The sequence below is a fragment of the Megalops cyprinoides genome, chromosome 1 (genome assembly GCF_013368585.1).
Source record: "Megalops cyprinoides isolate fMegCyp1 chromosome 1, fMegCyp1.pri, whole genome shotgun sequence".
NCBI lineage: Eukaryota > Metazoa > Chordata > Actinopteri > Elopiformes > Megalopidae > Megalops > Megalops cyprinoides.
Genome location: NC_050583.1, coordinates 62,708,427 through 62,724,743, shown reverse-complemented (window position 1 = coordinate 62,724,743; position 16,317 = coordinate 62,708,427). Strand labels below are relative to the sequence as shown.

The window sequence follows — 16,317 nt, the reverse complement described above, 5'->3', positions numbered from 1 at the left end:
CTGACTGAGCTTATCCACAAGGAAGTGAGAAAAAACGACGATCTGTTGCTGACATCACCAGGTGCGCACAAACGCTTCAGAAGTTTGACACCTAAATATGAAGAGACATTCAAGCACTGAAACTGGCGATTTGAAAAGCATGCGCAGACAAACGTGGTATTTACATAAAACAGTACATTTGGGGTGATGAGGGGGAAAAAAAAAAACAAGAAGAAATCTCATCTCAAGAAAAACAATCTCATAATCTCATATGGAACGCAGTCTCGGGTCAAACAGCGCGTTGTCCTTCCGACCTTAGTCAGCTGCCTTGCAGCGGAACGATGTTGACGTAAACTCCGGCAGACCTCTGCGAGACAGACTGCACACAGCCTGCCACAGAGAAGAAGGGCTGAGTAGGAGCTGAGGTCTGCGAGCGTACGTGACCTGCGTGCGCTGTGCTGCAGACACATCTACAGTTCCAGGGGGATGCGGGAGTCCAGTCTTCGAGTGTGTGCAGGCGCGCACGAGCGCTCTTCATGCCTACATTTCCACCGAACAGAGAGCGGCAGGCGCCGGCACGTGAAAGCACCCACTTACTGGAGCAAGACGCTGTACGCCGAGGTCAAGGTAGTACAGACAGCTTTCACTGCTCATCTTTCCCTTTTTCACCAAAGCCAGAGAGCAAGCCACTGCACCCCTTTCACTTACATTTCCCTTACAAGTATTTCTATGAATAAACAGCCATCATGCACATGTTACCAGTCAAAGTCACATAAGCCCATATCGAAATACTGTGTCAATTACAAATGGCATGTTTCTGATGGCTGGCCGAAACACATTCTTTTATGATGAAAACACACACAAAAAAAACCAAGAGGGAACAACCATTTTGGAAGAAGGCAATACTGAACTTTCCTACAGAAATGAGTGAGACTTGTCTCCTGGCATTACCTGCCTGGTCCTACCAGCGTCATACAATTAGGTTAAACGTGATAGCCCTGCTCAAATGACCACGGGATCATGTAATGAAGATCTTGGACTCTGCTAGATTCTGGACTGGACACAGGAAACCGATAGCGCAGCTGAAAAAATACATCCCAAATGTTTATCATGCTGGAGGAGATGGAGAGAAAGCTGCAGATGCCCCAAGCCAAAGCAGCCAGAGTCCCAGACGCCGCACTCTACCACATCTGCACCATAACAGCACACCTGACTTTTAACATAAGGTGTTTTCATCAACACCAGCAATCCCTGGTGATCTTCTGGTGGGTGTCACATGTACCCACCCGTTCAAGGCACTATTCTCAAAATGGCCGCATTTGTAACAACAGATATGAATTCCAAACCCGTTATTTTGGAACAAATCAAAACAATGAACTGAAGCCGAGAAACCTCCACCATCCAAGACTGCTGCACAGTAATTGTATGACCTTGCTTGTGTTCCCGGAACATAATGGACCTGACTGATCCAGTCTGCGTCCAGTGAACAGCGAGCCGGTGCAGGCTGAATTCCGGATCTGTTGTCAATGTGGCCTTTCTGACACCTAGTCGGACTCTATTACAATCCTGCAATGCCTTAAAGAAGCCATCTCCCCAGATGGAGACCTCTTTTTCTGCTGCTTTCTGGCTGCGGCCTTATCACCCCGGCCAATGCACTCTCCCCCAGCCCAGGGGATGGAGCCAACAGCTCAGGGACAGATCTCACTTCTAAAGGGAGAGCTAATGGAAAAATAAATTACAGGGCCCAACAGCTCTTCCGATGCAATATGCTGAGGAAAAACTCCTTTCTCTTTCATAATCACAACAGAGCGCACATTTCGAAAAATATATAGGATTACCAATAAATTCGTCCTGTTGAGGAAATGCGAGGTCATCATTTCCCCGCCCTCGTTCAAGAAATCAGATATAACCACAGCCAACGAGGACAAGGTTGGATAATGGACAGTATTTATATGGCGCCTTTCGTGGATCTCAAAGTTGGTAACTTCTGAGCCAACATTGTGCAGCAGCCACCTGGATAATGCATGGCCACCATCTTTCTCCCCTTTCCACAACAGCCCTCAACGGTTCATCTCAGGCAAGGGGAAGGAGAAAATCAACTATCCTCAGTTCACCACCTACACTGAGCAGAACCACACCAAGACAACCCGGACGCACGCAACCCAAATAAGGTTGATCCGGATAAATTTAAAAAAAGCAGATTCGATGCCGAACACCACACACAAAAGAAAAGCTGACGGCGCACGGCTCTTTGTGATCAAACGGCCAAACGCCACACTACAGTAGGAGCACACATCCCGTTCGCCCCCGCTGACAAATCATTGTCCGTGTGTAAAGAGGAGCCGTCGGACCACCCAGGATTGAGAGCCACTGTAAGCAGGGGCTCATTAGGAGGCCTTGTGGTGCCGGGCGCATAGCAAACAAATCACTCACGCTGCGGCCGGTCCACTTTGTTACCGCGGCGCCCCTCCCCTGTGTGGACAGTCAGAAGCGGCTCACTGACTCCCCTGACCAATACAGGGATGAATTCCACCAGGTCTGCGCTTCACGGCTGCTGTGAAGCCGTGCCTTTGGGAGGGGGGGGAAGAAAGCCACGCGTTTGTCTAACGTCTCTCTAATTGCTTTTCACCCTCTCCTCCCCAGCTCTCTTTTCTTCAGAGAGGTAGGGAGAGTGAGTCACATGGGCTGGGAAAGGCAGAGTGTGGCGTGGATCGCGGCTCTTCCTATACCCGCCTGGCGGAGAGCTGCAAAGTACTCTGGGACCTGACTCAGCCCGCTGGCGAGCTCCTTTCCCATTACGGCACAAACCGCGGCCATCCACAGCCGCACCTTGTAAGGCTCTCTCTTCATCCGTCAAATGGGCAAGGCACGCCCTCGCCCACAAAGAGAGGCCTCAGCACACAAAGGCTTCTTCATCCTTCTGAGTCAGAGCACGTGAGTTTACAGCTACGCAGACCTCTGCTCCTGATGGTAACTTCAAAACTGAACACTTCCTGTAAACTAATCTTTGAAAACTACTAGAGCGAAATCCAAAATCAATACAACTTTACACTAAGAAAACTAACACGGAGTTGTAATTTAAAGGGAAAACTTAAACATCTGATATTACACTTCTATATCTGATATCGGATATCTGATGAAGCTGTCCTTTTATTGGGTATGCACTGGGTGTGTACTTCCATGGGTGTCGTTTTGTCTCCCCTTACGTTAGTTTTAATCTTCATACAGCAGAAAAGTACATCGTCATTTATTTCATTATTAAAATCGTTATTACCCATATTAGATGACACAAAACACAAAGATGAGCATTCATTTTCAATGTCAAAGATGGGCTCATAAATATGGACATCATCAGGTCTGTCCCAGCGGTGCCCACCGGAAAACCCGGCCCCCGCCACGTAGAGCGTACACTACTCGCCGTTAGTGACCCCCGAGGTCACGCTTGTGGGTAAACACACGGATTGAGGAGGGGGGGGAAACGGTTCGCCGAGCGTGCTGTCTCCTCTGCGAGGCGCCTCAAATCAGAGCCATCTAAAGTCGGGCGGATGAAAAATAAATACCTGTGCGACGGGGATGGCCCCCGCCCGCTGCCAGCAGGGATGGGCCGCTCACCGCTTCACACACACCCCCCCCCCCAACAGAGGGGGGGGGGGGGGGGATTAGGCCCAGGTACGCGGCAGGTGAGCCTCTCGCTGTTCTGCGCGCCGTGGGACACACGCGCTGGGGGGGGATGACCTCTGCGGCAAACCGCGAGTCAGGAGGAGGAGAAAAAAAAAAAAAAAAAGTGTTCCGTTTCCCGCTGAAATGCCAAGTGCCAGGAGCCGGCGAGGGCCGGAGGGTCTCCTCCGCTCGCCACAGCCGCCAACAGAACAAAGCCTCGCTTTACCTCGGGGTGTCTTTCCAGTCTGAGGAATCCCAGCATGCTTTGGGAGAAGCAGCATCAGATGCTGAGCACACATCTGGACGCAGGGGTCTGCTTCTTTCTCACACTCCTTAACTCACGGCCAGATCACGTCTCACCATGCAACCCCTTCCATTATTACCCCTCCCCTACTTCTAAGTCCCGCAGTAGTGACTCTTTAAAGCCACATAACTCCATACTTTACATTATGGAGCTATCACACCACTTACACCTGTGGTATTTCAGTGGATTTACTTTACTTCATGGATGCTGCCTGCTATTAAAAGGCTTTTTAGTGTACTTCTCTGCAATGGGAGTGTATGATGCTAGTGGTGCCGGGCGTTCTGCAGGGAAACACAGCAGTTGAGTGGGCAGCTGTCTGACAGTCCGAGCTGTGTAGGCAGTGCACCAATCAGCAGAAGATGTGCCTGAGCCTCAGACAGACATACACACACTGTGTCAAACTCATAAGCACAGAAATGCTCCTTTCGGCAATGCTGCTGAAAACACTGTGTGTGACACTTGTCCTTGGTCATCAATGGCCCTGGCAACACTGTGAACACCTCGGTGATTCTTCCTCAAGGACTGTACTGGATTTCCCCCTAGTCCCCTTACCTGTCTGTGCTGTTGGATGTCCCCAGTCCTTCTGCATCAACAGCAGGACGATTGCCTCTCTGAAAGGTGGTGGAAGGATGAAATTCCAGTGATGGAACTGGCACCGACTTTCAACCTCAGGCCCACTTTATAAGTGCCGTTTCCTTTCAGTAAATTCACATCTCGTCTTACGTCTTCACACAGTAACCCAATACATCAGATAGCCTTGCTGAACCCTGCACGCTTTGCGTGTAACAGGAGGTCAGAGATTGGAACAGGGCGAGAAGAACAGCAGTGTTACACAGAGTGTTACATGGAGTCAGACGTTTTGGAATAGACCGTGGAAATTCACGGTGTGAGCCGCTAAACATTCATGGGCTTCCCAAATAGGGACTGCACCATAAAGATAGGATGGTGGTGTTGCACCAAGTACAGTTCTGTCAGCAAATGAGCAGCCCTGTGAATACCCATAATTCTCAAAGCTGAGATCATGGGATGCTAACCAGAAGCGTCACACTTTGTTTTTGGAGAAACTAGACAGAGGATTAGAAATATTGCAGGTAATACTTCTCTCGCTTTTTTTACTTGGGGGTCAGACACACACACACACACACACACACACAAAATAATAAAGTGAATGTTGCTGTTTAGGCTGCTGTTTTTTTCCTGCCTTTTTTTCCCCAGAGATTGTGACACCTGTCACTGTGTCGGTTCTGCCCGATGGCACAGAAGACTTGGAGGAGATGAAAAGCAAGGTCAAGAGGCTGCCGCCGGTCAGGCGAGGGAGGTGGCACGCGAAAACAAGCCCAACACCTTAAACACACCATTTATGGAGAGCGTGTGGAAGCAACAAATTGACGAGGGGGGGTGGAAACAAAACAAAAGAGCAGCCGAAGAGGATTAGCGCTCATCTCAAGCACAAACAGACCAATCGTGGCTTTGTCAGATTCAGGGAATGCCCCCACCCCCCTTCCATTCTCCAGGGACACTCCATGATTACTCATAGTGCCGGTCGGCGTCTGCCTGCCTGTAGAGAAACAGCCGGCCTGGCCGTTTCCTTCCCTCTCCTGACCAATGAAGAATCAGGGAACACTCTACTGCCTGAAAGCCCCACCTTCCCCCTATCTGTGGATGCCCTGCGTAGAAAGTAAAAAAGAAACAAATACACAACTGTACAGAGTATTTATCCATTTCCTCAAACTGTGTGAAATATTTTAAGACGACGCACGACCAAGGCCGAATCCTTTCTTACTCTTCCCTCCATCACTTGTGACCCCAGTAACGGGCACAAAGGCGGGAGAGAGGAGATTGCTATGCAGACGACTACACAGGGACCCCTTTCCTCCCAAAAGGAAGGAGGGGGCTGTATACAAAAGGAGCCGGGGAACAAGTGCGCCACAATAAAATAAAATAAGGTCAGCAGACTTCCCATGTGACGCTGCAGTGCCTTGGATTAGGGCCTGTAAGCCTATTAGTGCGGTTTGGACAGGGGGACCACCCTGCCTCCCTCGCCACCGCCAGGCCAAGATTAGCCCATCGCGGCCCCCCGTCGCCGTGCTCCAGGCAGCCTGCTCGCCGTGTCCGTCCACCCCGGCCATCTGGACCCCGGCTCCGCCGCACAACGCTGCCCGAGACGGCCGCTCCGGCTCTTCTTTCTTTTTTTTTTTTACCCCCTCTAACTAAAAGAGATTTGCTGCCCTCCTGCTCCTCCTCCAAGATCTCCTTCAGTATCCTAGCGCTGGCTGAAATAGGCTTACTGTCTGGTAAGCCCTCCGGAAAAGAATTGGTAGCATCTGTTGTGATCTTTTTTTCCCTGGTAATTAATTACGTTAATTGACCGGTCTAAACAGAGACAGGTGAGGCTTTAGGTGGGGAGGGGGTTTAGTCACAGTTAGGAGGGTGGGGTTGGGGGGGAGACTGCTGTCACAGTACAATTCTTAATCCTCAACACCCCTGCTATACACGTCACTTCCATAAGATCAGACAAGGGCAGCCTTGAGACTCATGAAAGCATTGTGAACAGAAGTGCACACACACACACACACACACACACACACACGTACACACACACGTACACAGGCAGACAGACACAGACACACACACGTACACACCAACAGCTTTCAACAATCGTGCATACCAGCATATGGCTAGGGAGCACAAATTTTATAACTTTATAACTTTAGAAAAGGTATATAAATATACACCACTCAGAAATGCAATTTTACACACTTTAACAACAAAACATACTTGAAATCACAACATACACCTGGGAAATGCCCTGACACACACAATGACAAAATAATCCTGAATTTTAATTTTCGTAAGGAAACTTTTCTGAATTACACAACTGTTTCTCATCACCTCACACACACAACCAAAGGTGAGACCTGTAAATCATTTTCGCCATGACAGCATTACAGGACGGGTATGCGATGACAGTATGAGGTTGGGGACAATGCTAAAGTGGTCCACAAGTGACAGCAGGTGACCTCTGGCTGCAATCCCGTCCGTCTTCTGACAGAAAAGGAAAAAAGAGCCAGCGGAGGGGGGGGGGGGAGGGGGGGCAGAAGTTCAAATAATAACAGTTTGGAAATAATCCCGTAAGTGTTTATGGCTGATATTTACACCCAGATGAGTGGAGGAAATTAAACGGCTCAGAGTGGAGAAGAACGCAGTCAGTCTCTCGGTGTATGAATGTGCTCTGTTTGGATTGCCATTTCAGTCTGCAATGTGCAATATTAAACACAGCAGAGGGGGGTGGGGAGTAGGAGAGAAATAAGGCCTTGGTAGGGTATCAGTGAAAGCCAGCTCATTCTGGGACAATACCAGCAGCGGCTCTGGTCCCAGTTTTCTGTGCCCGTCAAAACCGCGGCTTATGCTTTTGAAAATAACCAAAAAAAGAGGGGGGGGGGGGGGGGGGGGGGACTGGCTTCATTTCCTGACTTTAGTTAATATGCAAGTGATGAAGAAAGTCAGTATGGGAAAGGCCAACAGAGCAGTCTAGTCTTTTACTCACACAAGAGCGTGATAAATGGGATGCTGCACAATGCCACTAAATATAGCTGTTAAGTCTGTGACCCCTCAATTTCTAACCTTTTGATAATATACGTGACAAAGAGAAAAAAGAGTTGCATGCAAATTGAAGATACTACCAAATAATCGTATTCTGTCAGAGCCCCTTCTTTTTATTTGATAATGCAATTCTCGCCCGTGCATTTTGGCAGCGTTGCAAATAGAAAAGGTACTGTTTGACACTGTGCCATTTCAATGACAAATACAATCTACCGCTCAAATAATTCTACAGGGGGATTAACATTTCTAAGGTTGAGCCCGAGATTAGGAGCACGGATCTTGAATTTCATCATCTTCCCGTGGCACAATAGCTTATTCTTCCCTGTTTTCATCTGTTCTCTGATGAAGGGTCAGGAAAGCTTACCTCCTCGGCTGCATTCATTTCATTTCTACATTAACCAGATACCTCAGCCTCTATACCCCCTCGGTGCGCTCGGCGGTGGCGCGCCAGATTCGCCACCTCCCTCTCCGGCGCCCCTGCAGCAGCTGCCCTGTCCCATGCTGCCCCCCGATGGCCACAGCCTGCCACTGCCGCTGCTCTCCTGGGCAGTCGGGTCGAGACTGCACCGCACTGCACTCACTCAATGAAGGTGAAGACACGGGGAGGTGACTGCAAAGGTTTTAACAAAACCCTGCTGATAGCCTTCCAGGTGAAAACTGCACCTGACAGTCAGAAAGGGGTGCAGCCTCTCTAAAAAAAAAAAAAAAAAAAAAAAAAGAGCAGCATTCTCGGCCTCTTAAACCAGTCCAGTTCTGAATGAACTCTGAGCTGTGCTGTACAGTGTTTTTTCCAGCACCAGACTGCCCCCGCAGGATGAATGAGGTACTGCATGATGATTCTCACAGACTGAGGGAAACTGCATTTTGGAAGGGCTGCGCCATAACTTATCACAGAGAAAGTACCCACCAAAAAACAGAATGCAACCTTGTGTGAGGCAGTCAGAGTCCAAGTAATGATTTAATAAAATGAACACTATTCTGGATTATATACTGCAGTATTGTGTCTGTTGGTGAAACATTTCTCTACCTTTTTCTAAGCAACAATGTTTTTTTCATTGCAAGGGCACGTTTAAATGGGCTCTGGAAAGACAGACAGACACACACGCACGCACACACACACACACACACACACACACACACACACACACACATACATCTGAGTGTGGCGTATTGGTCATGCGCCAAGCGGGGCCAGTCAGGGCTGCTTTGATGTCAGCCTCGCCCCCTCCCCTCTCGGGGCTCTCCCTCTGTCCTCTCCTCTGCTGCTCTAAATTTCGGCCCCTCTCAGGACTGGGCACAGGGGCGAGCGTCTGGGGAGCGGGTGCCTCTTCACCTCGCCCTCCACTGCGCGGAGACGTCCGACGCTGGAGGAGGTCGAGGCCTGTCTTTGATCACTCCGTTATTAATGAGGCACCGCATGTACAGACGAGAGGAATCTGGGTTTTTTTTCCTTTTCTGTTTTTCCTCAGCCTATAGAGAGTAGTGTTTTTTTTTTTTTCTTCTTCATCCCATCCGACCAGGTCGTCCAGATTTTCACCCACCTCTTCGAGAGGTTCCCCTCACAGGAGAGGGGTCGACTTTAAATCCCTACCCTTTATGGGAAAGAGCACCCCCCACACACCAAATTACCACCTAACCCCTACCAAGAGTTCAGGACAGAGAAATACCAAAAGTCCTTCCACCTTAAATCACATGGCCTCAGAATAAGATTCTCCTTAAGTTCATACAGTCAAAATGCTAAATTGCAACATAGTCTGCTGACACTTCAGTTAAAGATCATTTTACCAAAGATCACATGAAAAGTAGAGCTAAATTGTCTAATGTGATTTTTTTTTCCGCTATCATAAATCCTTCTCATGAAACATTAAAATGAATACATTTTAAATGGAAGTCAGCTGTTATCATGAGAAAAATCACTATTTTAATTTCATCCATCACGACTGGCTGAGAAACCATCTCCAACTTTGACGACAAAAAAAAAAAAAAAAACAGACGCAAAGACAAAGAAGCACAAGCTAGACGGCACTCCAGCAGTAACACAAGTTTATCCAAAACACATAAACACTGCCACTGTCTACAGCCTTGGCAAGGAGGAAGGATGAGGTGATTTTTTTTTTTTTTTTTTTTCCAGGGCGATTTGGCAGGGATCCCCCCAGGCGGGCGACTCTGCGTGAGCGACACCGGGTGTGTGTTTGTGTTTGTGTGTTTGTGGGCAGACGGGGCAGGGTGCCAGCGGGGCCGGGCAGGAGGAGGACCACCGCGGTGCCGCGTGTGTCCGGCGCGCCACTCGGCCAACAGATGGACAGGAGGCTCCGGATTGGACCGGAGCCCAGGCCTTGGTTCTGGTCCAAGCGGCCCCTCCCTCCCCGGCCGTCCCCAGCGACGGCGCACCGTGCCAGAAGCTGCAAGGACATCCCGTCACCTGAACCGGGGGGGAGGGGGGCAATTAAGAGACAGCAGCCAGCGGGCCGCAGCGTAAAGTGCTGATGCTACTGAATCACATTTGCCTTCAGAGTGCTTTGTACAATGCAGGCTGGCGCTGTGTAGGAAAGATCAAACTGGCTTCACTATGAGCAGAATTATATCGAACCACAGATGATCTAATAAACCGTGGTGTGATATCGCACTATAACATAATGTTGTTGATTCTCATCTTCTTTGCATGCATGCTAAAATATGCTTGATTATGCTTAAATAAGCTCGATATTTTCCATCTGTTAAATCAGTTTTAATCCAGCCAGTCACACTCATTGTTAATCATCACAATGAGTGCAAATGAACTGCAACCTTAAGGGATTCACAGTTCAGCCATCTTGACTCTCTCACAGACCAGGCCAGAAAGCGAGTAACTTCAGGAGCGTTTGAGACAGCATGTGAATGCAGTGGAAGGGCAATACTGACGCTCACTCACTTGGCACAAATGTTTTAAGCATTCCAGCAACATCAGCTTATAGGCTGTTCTGTAAGGCAGGGCAGGTTTCCAGCATATTGAGGTCTTGTCTGACACCAAAGAATATGGAGGCGTTTCACTTTCTTAAAAATAGTGATGTATAACCTGGAATTGGATATTTTCAAATAAATATCCTATAAATACTCCCACAATTCATTATGTTCATACCGGACATTGTGACTACTGTATGTTAACAATGAAATCTGTTTGACCTTTTCAAACATAAAAATGCGAACTACCACTGAAATTATCTGAATTAGGAAGAGACATTTACCATTGTGAAATTTATAGCATCAAACCAGGCAACTGGTTATTTGAGAATATTAAATATATGCATTGTCATCTGTTACAACAGTACACACCTCCAAGTTTGACCAATTACTTAAAATTTCAATTGTAATTGATAGCATTACATGATATATAAAAAACACCAAAGCATCAAGACTGAACTGTTAACACACCCCACCCAGATTCTAACAGAAATCTAAATGTAGTAAATGAACTGAAATGAACTCTTTAAGCAAACACTAACTCCACAAACTGCTTGCTTACCCCCATGTTAACTTTCTTCACCATATTACATCGATCAGTTTGACATAGTGGTGTGATAGTCATAAAAACAACCTGACTCCCTGCGATTGTCCTCTCGGGGACAAAAGAATAAAGAAACAAGAATAAAGACAGATGCGGAGCATTTTCACTAAGAAATGAGAAATTACGAGCATAGGCTGACAAGACTCTGAATCAGGACATCTCACCCCCATGCTCGGCTACTCAAGTCAAGTTTTCACAGAGGGAGGGACTCAAACCCATGTTAAACACACAGTGAGCCGCCAATCCTTCACAAACAGAGACCAAACCGAGGAGCCCAGGCAGCCTGGTGTTCGCCTGCTGTGCTACCTGACACAGAACAGGGGAAAGAAATAAATGGTGGAAAACTGATGTAACGGGTCTTCTGAAGGGCTTCCCTCGTTGGAATAAAAAGAGCTGCCTCATGTATGGTTAAAACACACACACACTGACACACACACAATATAGAGGTGGAAAAGCTTCACACAGGTATAACAGTTCTCTGTCTAAAGTAAGAGAGAAAAGTGAATACACCATCAGTTGTGATGGCCAGGTCACTGTCAAGACAGGAACAAGCAAGCCACACCCTGACCCTGATAATTTTATGCATTATACATAACTTTATGCCTTTGCATTTTAGGTTCTGTAGCCTCCTCAGCATCCCCCAAACTGAACAGAACTAGCCCCCGCTGTCAACATGGAAACAGTCCATCTGTCCGTTAACTTTAGTGTGCTTGGCTCGCCTTTGCACTGAGACTTTAACAGCGTTTAAGAGAGTCCTGTATCCCTTAATAAGTTTACATAAAAAAGAAAGGAGACAAGGAGGAAGCTGGGAGGGACCGGCCGCAAAGCAGCTCCACGCACCCAGACGGAGAATGCGGAGGTGTCTGAAAGGCCTTCATCTACAAAGGATGATGCACTGAGAGAACCTCTCAGCCTCCAACACGCTGTTTGTTCACTGTATTCCACGTGCCATTTAGAGCGCCAAGCATCAGAAGGGAGGGTTACTACCCACCACCAGGAAATGAGCTGAGCCTCGGGATCGTGAGAACAATGAACAACTACAACCACAGAGGGATGCGGGCAAAATGCTGAGACATCAGCAAAGCAAATACACAAATGGCACAAATTTGCTTCTGAGTCTAACAGGCTGAGGACTTGATAAAAGTATGAAACAAAACATTTTCAACAGTCTGGCGCAGTAACTTGATTCTACCGCTAGAAGGCAGTATTACCAAACAAATGCTGCCACAGCTCTCTGGGAGGAGATGGAACTCACGTTTTCAATGACGAATGTCCACTCCTTATCTTCAAATTCTTCAGCATGCGGGTCCTGAAAAACGCAACAAAAACAAAATATAAATGCAGGGGCCAGGAAGTGTAACGTGATGTCGTCAGCCCTACCATGGATATTTTAAATGGCTTTGTAGACACTGCTTTAATGTTCCAGTCACGATACTGCTGCGATGTGACCTACACCAGTACCAGTGCATACAAATCTTTTTCTTCCATGCTTAAATGCATGTGATGCTGAAAATGCATAACTATTGCTACATGCCTTGCTATTCAGGGCCTACATACAGTACTGAGTACTGACTAGTTAACAATATAGTTCATGGCTTTATCCTGTCATTGTGTTACACCTCTCTCATGCTACAGTTTTCAGTCTTCCAACATGCAATCACGCAGCAGCCATGTATATTGACGATTCAAAGGTTTTTGTTCAGTGGCAGAAGGCAGGGCTTGTAACTGAAAGGTTGCTGGTTCAATTCCTCTGGTCACTGCAGTTGTACCCTTGGGCAAGGGTACAACCCACAATTGCCTCGGTAAATATCCAGATGTGTAAATGGATAATATGTAAAAACTATAACCTATGTAAGTCGCTCTGGATAAGAGCGTCTGCTAAATGACAGTAATGTAATGTAATGTAATCCGGAGGCATTAGTAATTGAGCTGTGAGCCCTTACTTAGTACTTAGAACAGTGAACCACCTCAGGCTGCCCTAAAGTGGATCTCTGTGCATCCCCCCAGCTCCCCAGAGAAAATGGCTAATGATGCTGTGATGAACAGGACATGACGGACAAGGACTATGTGATGGAGTGAACCTTGAGAGCACTCTAATCCAGGCGACACAATGACAGCTCTGACCTGCCTGCAATCACAGATTGAACTTCTCACTACAGGGGTCATTTGAGCACGCACATGCACACGCACACGCACACGCACACGCACACGCACACAAACACACAAACACACAAACACACAAACACACAAACACACAAACACGGACAAGTGAGCCTGAGTCCGTGCCTTCAGCTGGTCAAGGCCCAGCAGCCATTTTTTCTGTTCTGGCAATCATTTGTCTGCCATGTGGTAAAAGTGAAGCCATACGTTTATAAAATATGAATGAACACACAGGAAACGTGTTTTTTTTCCCCAGTTAAATGTATGTCATGCAAGGTATTTGACATTTTACATTATTCAACTAAGAACCTCTTAACTGGACTTGATCCACCGACTACATCTGAGATCCATCTGGTTCTTCCAATGTTTGTGCCCCCGCACCTGGAGCGGAGGAATTCAACAGGGCCTGCATTCCAAACCTCTCCCTTGCACCCGACTTCCCATGGCTGACGTCAAGCGCCAACTTGCTCAGCGCTGATCTGGGATCAGTGCTGCGGAGGGGAGCAGGGAGAGAGGGAGCGGTTTGGAATGCAACCAGGGACTCCTTTCTGAAGAGATCCACGCTCCCTCCTCTCTAAACGCGACCACTACAAAAACCTGACCAGAGACACAATATCTGCCAGCCCTCTACCTAATAATTCACTGTCACACTCCATTCTTCTGGGGCTTGTTCACAAGAATCACACGCTGTGTTGGGGTAATCTAAAATTCGACGCGTTCTTTCCCAAAGTCTCCGGAGTGCAGCGCGTAACATCATTTGTACAGGGAAAAAGTGCTGTAGGCAGCGTTTTTAATAAGCGATATTGCTTGGCACGCACTAAATCTGGGATGAAATTAGGTTTACTGCTTCCCTCACTGCCTGTGCCGTCAGCTGACTGAAATGATCCAGCGCTGGGAGCCGAGGGAAGATGAAATCTAAATGAACTGTGTCTCTAAGAGAGACAAAGGAGGAGGTTACAGCCAGTGGTTTTTGTAGCTGGGTCTGTTTGAGGAGCTCTTTGTTCGCATACTTCTCTCTCTCTCTCTCTCTCTCTCTCTCTCTCTCTCTCTCTCTCTCTCTCTCTCTCTCTCTCTCTCTCTCTCTCTCTCTCTCTCTCTCTCTCTCTCTCTCTCTCTCTCTCTCTCTCTCTCTCTCTCTCTCTCTCTCTCTCTCTCTCTCTCTCTCTCTCTCTCTCTCTCATGCACGCACACACATACACACACGGTGCATCACAGGTGGAGATGCAGAGAAGCGTGTGTGTATCTTACAGGCGGGGCCGGAGTAAACACGCTGCGGCTCCTCTTCAGGATATAGGTGTGCGCACAGGATACACCACACCGCAGCCCGCGGTGAGAGAGAGAGAGACGCCTTCTGTCCCAGCATGCGGCTTGGTGCTCCCAAAAACCGCACCACTCCCGACCCGACGCAGCTGCTCACCTTCTCCAGCACTCGGCCCACTCTCTCAATCCCACCAAAAAAAAAACTGTCCTTTCTCTCCTCTGAAACTTCAGTTTCAACAAGGAGCGCTGGTCTCCTGTCATCTCGGCCCAGCCTTTCAGATCTCTGACAGATCTGATTTCAAAAGGAGCAGCAGGCACACATCCATACATTCCACCTGACCCGTTTACAGAACGGCTTTGCTACTGAAGCGCACCAAATCAAGTCTGCAGCATTCCGCTGGTCGCACACACTCTGAGGTTAAAGAAGTAGCATTATACTCTCTCGTATACCGCAATATACATTCAAAAACGACATGACACCGTAAACTGCACTCCGTGTGTTCCCACAGTCAAATGTAAAAATCTGAGAGCCTGAGAGAGACTTGGTATTTTGGCAGGTGTAAATCTGCGATTTCCTCTTATGTACTGCATGAGAGCTTGACTAAATCCGTAGAAAGGTAGAGGACAAACTCTGAATGAAGTGGATGTGGAGCGCTGAGGGGCACCGCTGCGCCAGTGAGCCGCGCCTTGCTGGGGTGCTTAGTGTGGGCTGTACCTTGAAAAGCGTGACTGTGATCTCGATGTTTTCAGGAACAGGCCACACGACAACTCCTCTGTAGGGGTTCTTAATTCCAGGCTGCCAGCTGTGAGACTGCAAGGGAAATACGAGACGATTTAATGTAACGGGTTTAGACCTACATTCAAGCACAGCGCATTTGTTGTAGCATGTTAACTGCATAAATAAATCTTCCATTATAAATTATACCAGAAAATGGTTTTTTTTAAAAGAACATTTACATTCTTACCAGATGTTCACAAAGATTTACTATGGTCATAATAATTTAGCCATTTTTTCTCAAACACTGCTTTCCACACACCATGATGCCTGCAGTCAGTGCTATTTTTAACCCTTCCACGGTCACGCTGATCTGGGCTAGATGGTAATGTTGAGAATTATTAATTTCCCCCAACTGTGAGAGGCCTTGGAACAGAGAAGCACATTTATGAAAGAGCTGTTCCCTCATCATGTCACTGATCACTACTGTCACCACAGTGTCCCCACAAACACAAACAGGCACATGCAGGCACAAACACACCACACACACACACACACACACACACACACACACACACACACACACACACACACACACACACACACTTAAATACATACCTTGGAAGATTTCCTTCGACTTCTGCGTGTCCACACAACCACAAGCTTGTCTGGTTGCCTGATGGAAGAGAAAAATAAATTAAAGTGAGCGTCAGTTCTCTCAAGCATAACCAATAATTAACTCTTCCCATTAAGAAAAGTCACAGATCTTTAAAAACATGAAGCACTGAACTTTTGTATTTATGCTTACTGGTCACAGTAACAGCAGCGTCTCATAAGAATGAGGTAAAAGAAACAGGATAGATATGTACATACCTACATATACAGATATGCATCTTCATGCTTTACCACGACTGGCACAGCACCCTGTACTGGCAGCTCCCAGTACTAACGAAAGCCAAGGTCAATAAAGCATTTTCCGACAGATACACATGGGTAATCACGCAAGCATCAAAATACATCATTTCCAGTTGAGCTGTAGCAATAACCTGATCAATCCATTGGGTTTAACAAACAAGTTAAATACTGTAACAT

At 47.5% G+C, this 16,317-nt stretch overlaps 1 protein-coding gene across 3 annotated transcripts in view; it reads right to left on the bottom strand.

Moving 5' to 3' along the window:
* Positions 1-16,317, bottom strand: part of LOC118777782 (EH domain-binding protein 1-like) — a 129,893-nt gene that overhangs the window by 93,985 nt on the left and 19,591 nt on the right. For all 3 annotated transcript variants that reach the window (XM_036528950.1, XM_036528942.1, XM_036528958.1), the window contains exons 3-5: positions 15,844-15,901; positions 15,226-15,321; positions 12,346-12,399 (exon numbers count right to left, since the gene is read on the bottom strand). In XM_036528950.1, the coding sequence (XP_036384843.1) occupies positions 12,346-12,399; positions 15,226-15,321; positions 15,844-15,901 (208 nt within the window). The remainder of the gene's footprint in view (positions 1-12,345; positions 12,400-15,225; positions 15,322-15,843; positions 15,902-16,317) is intronic.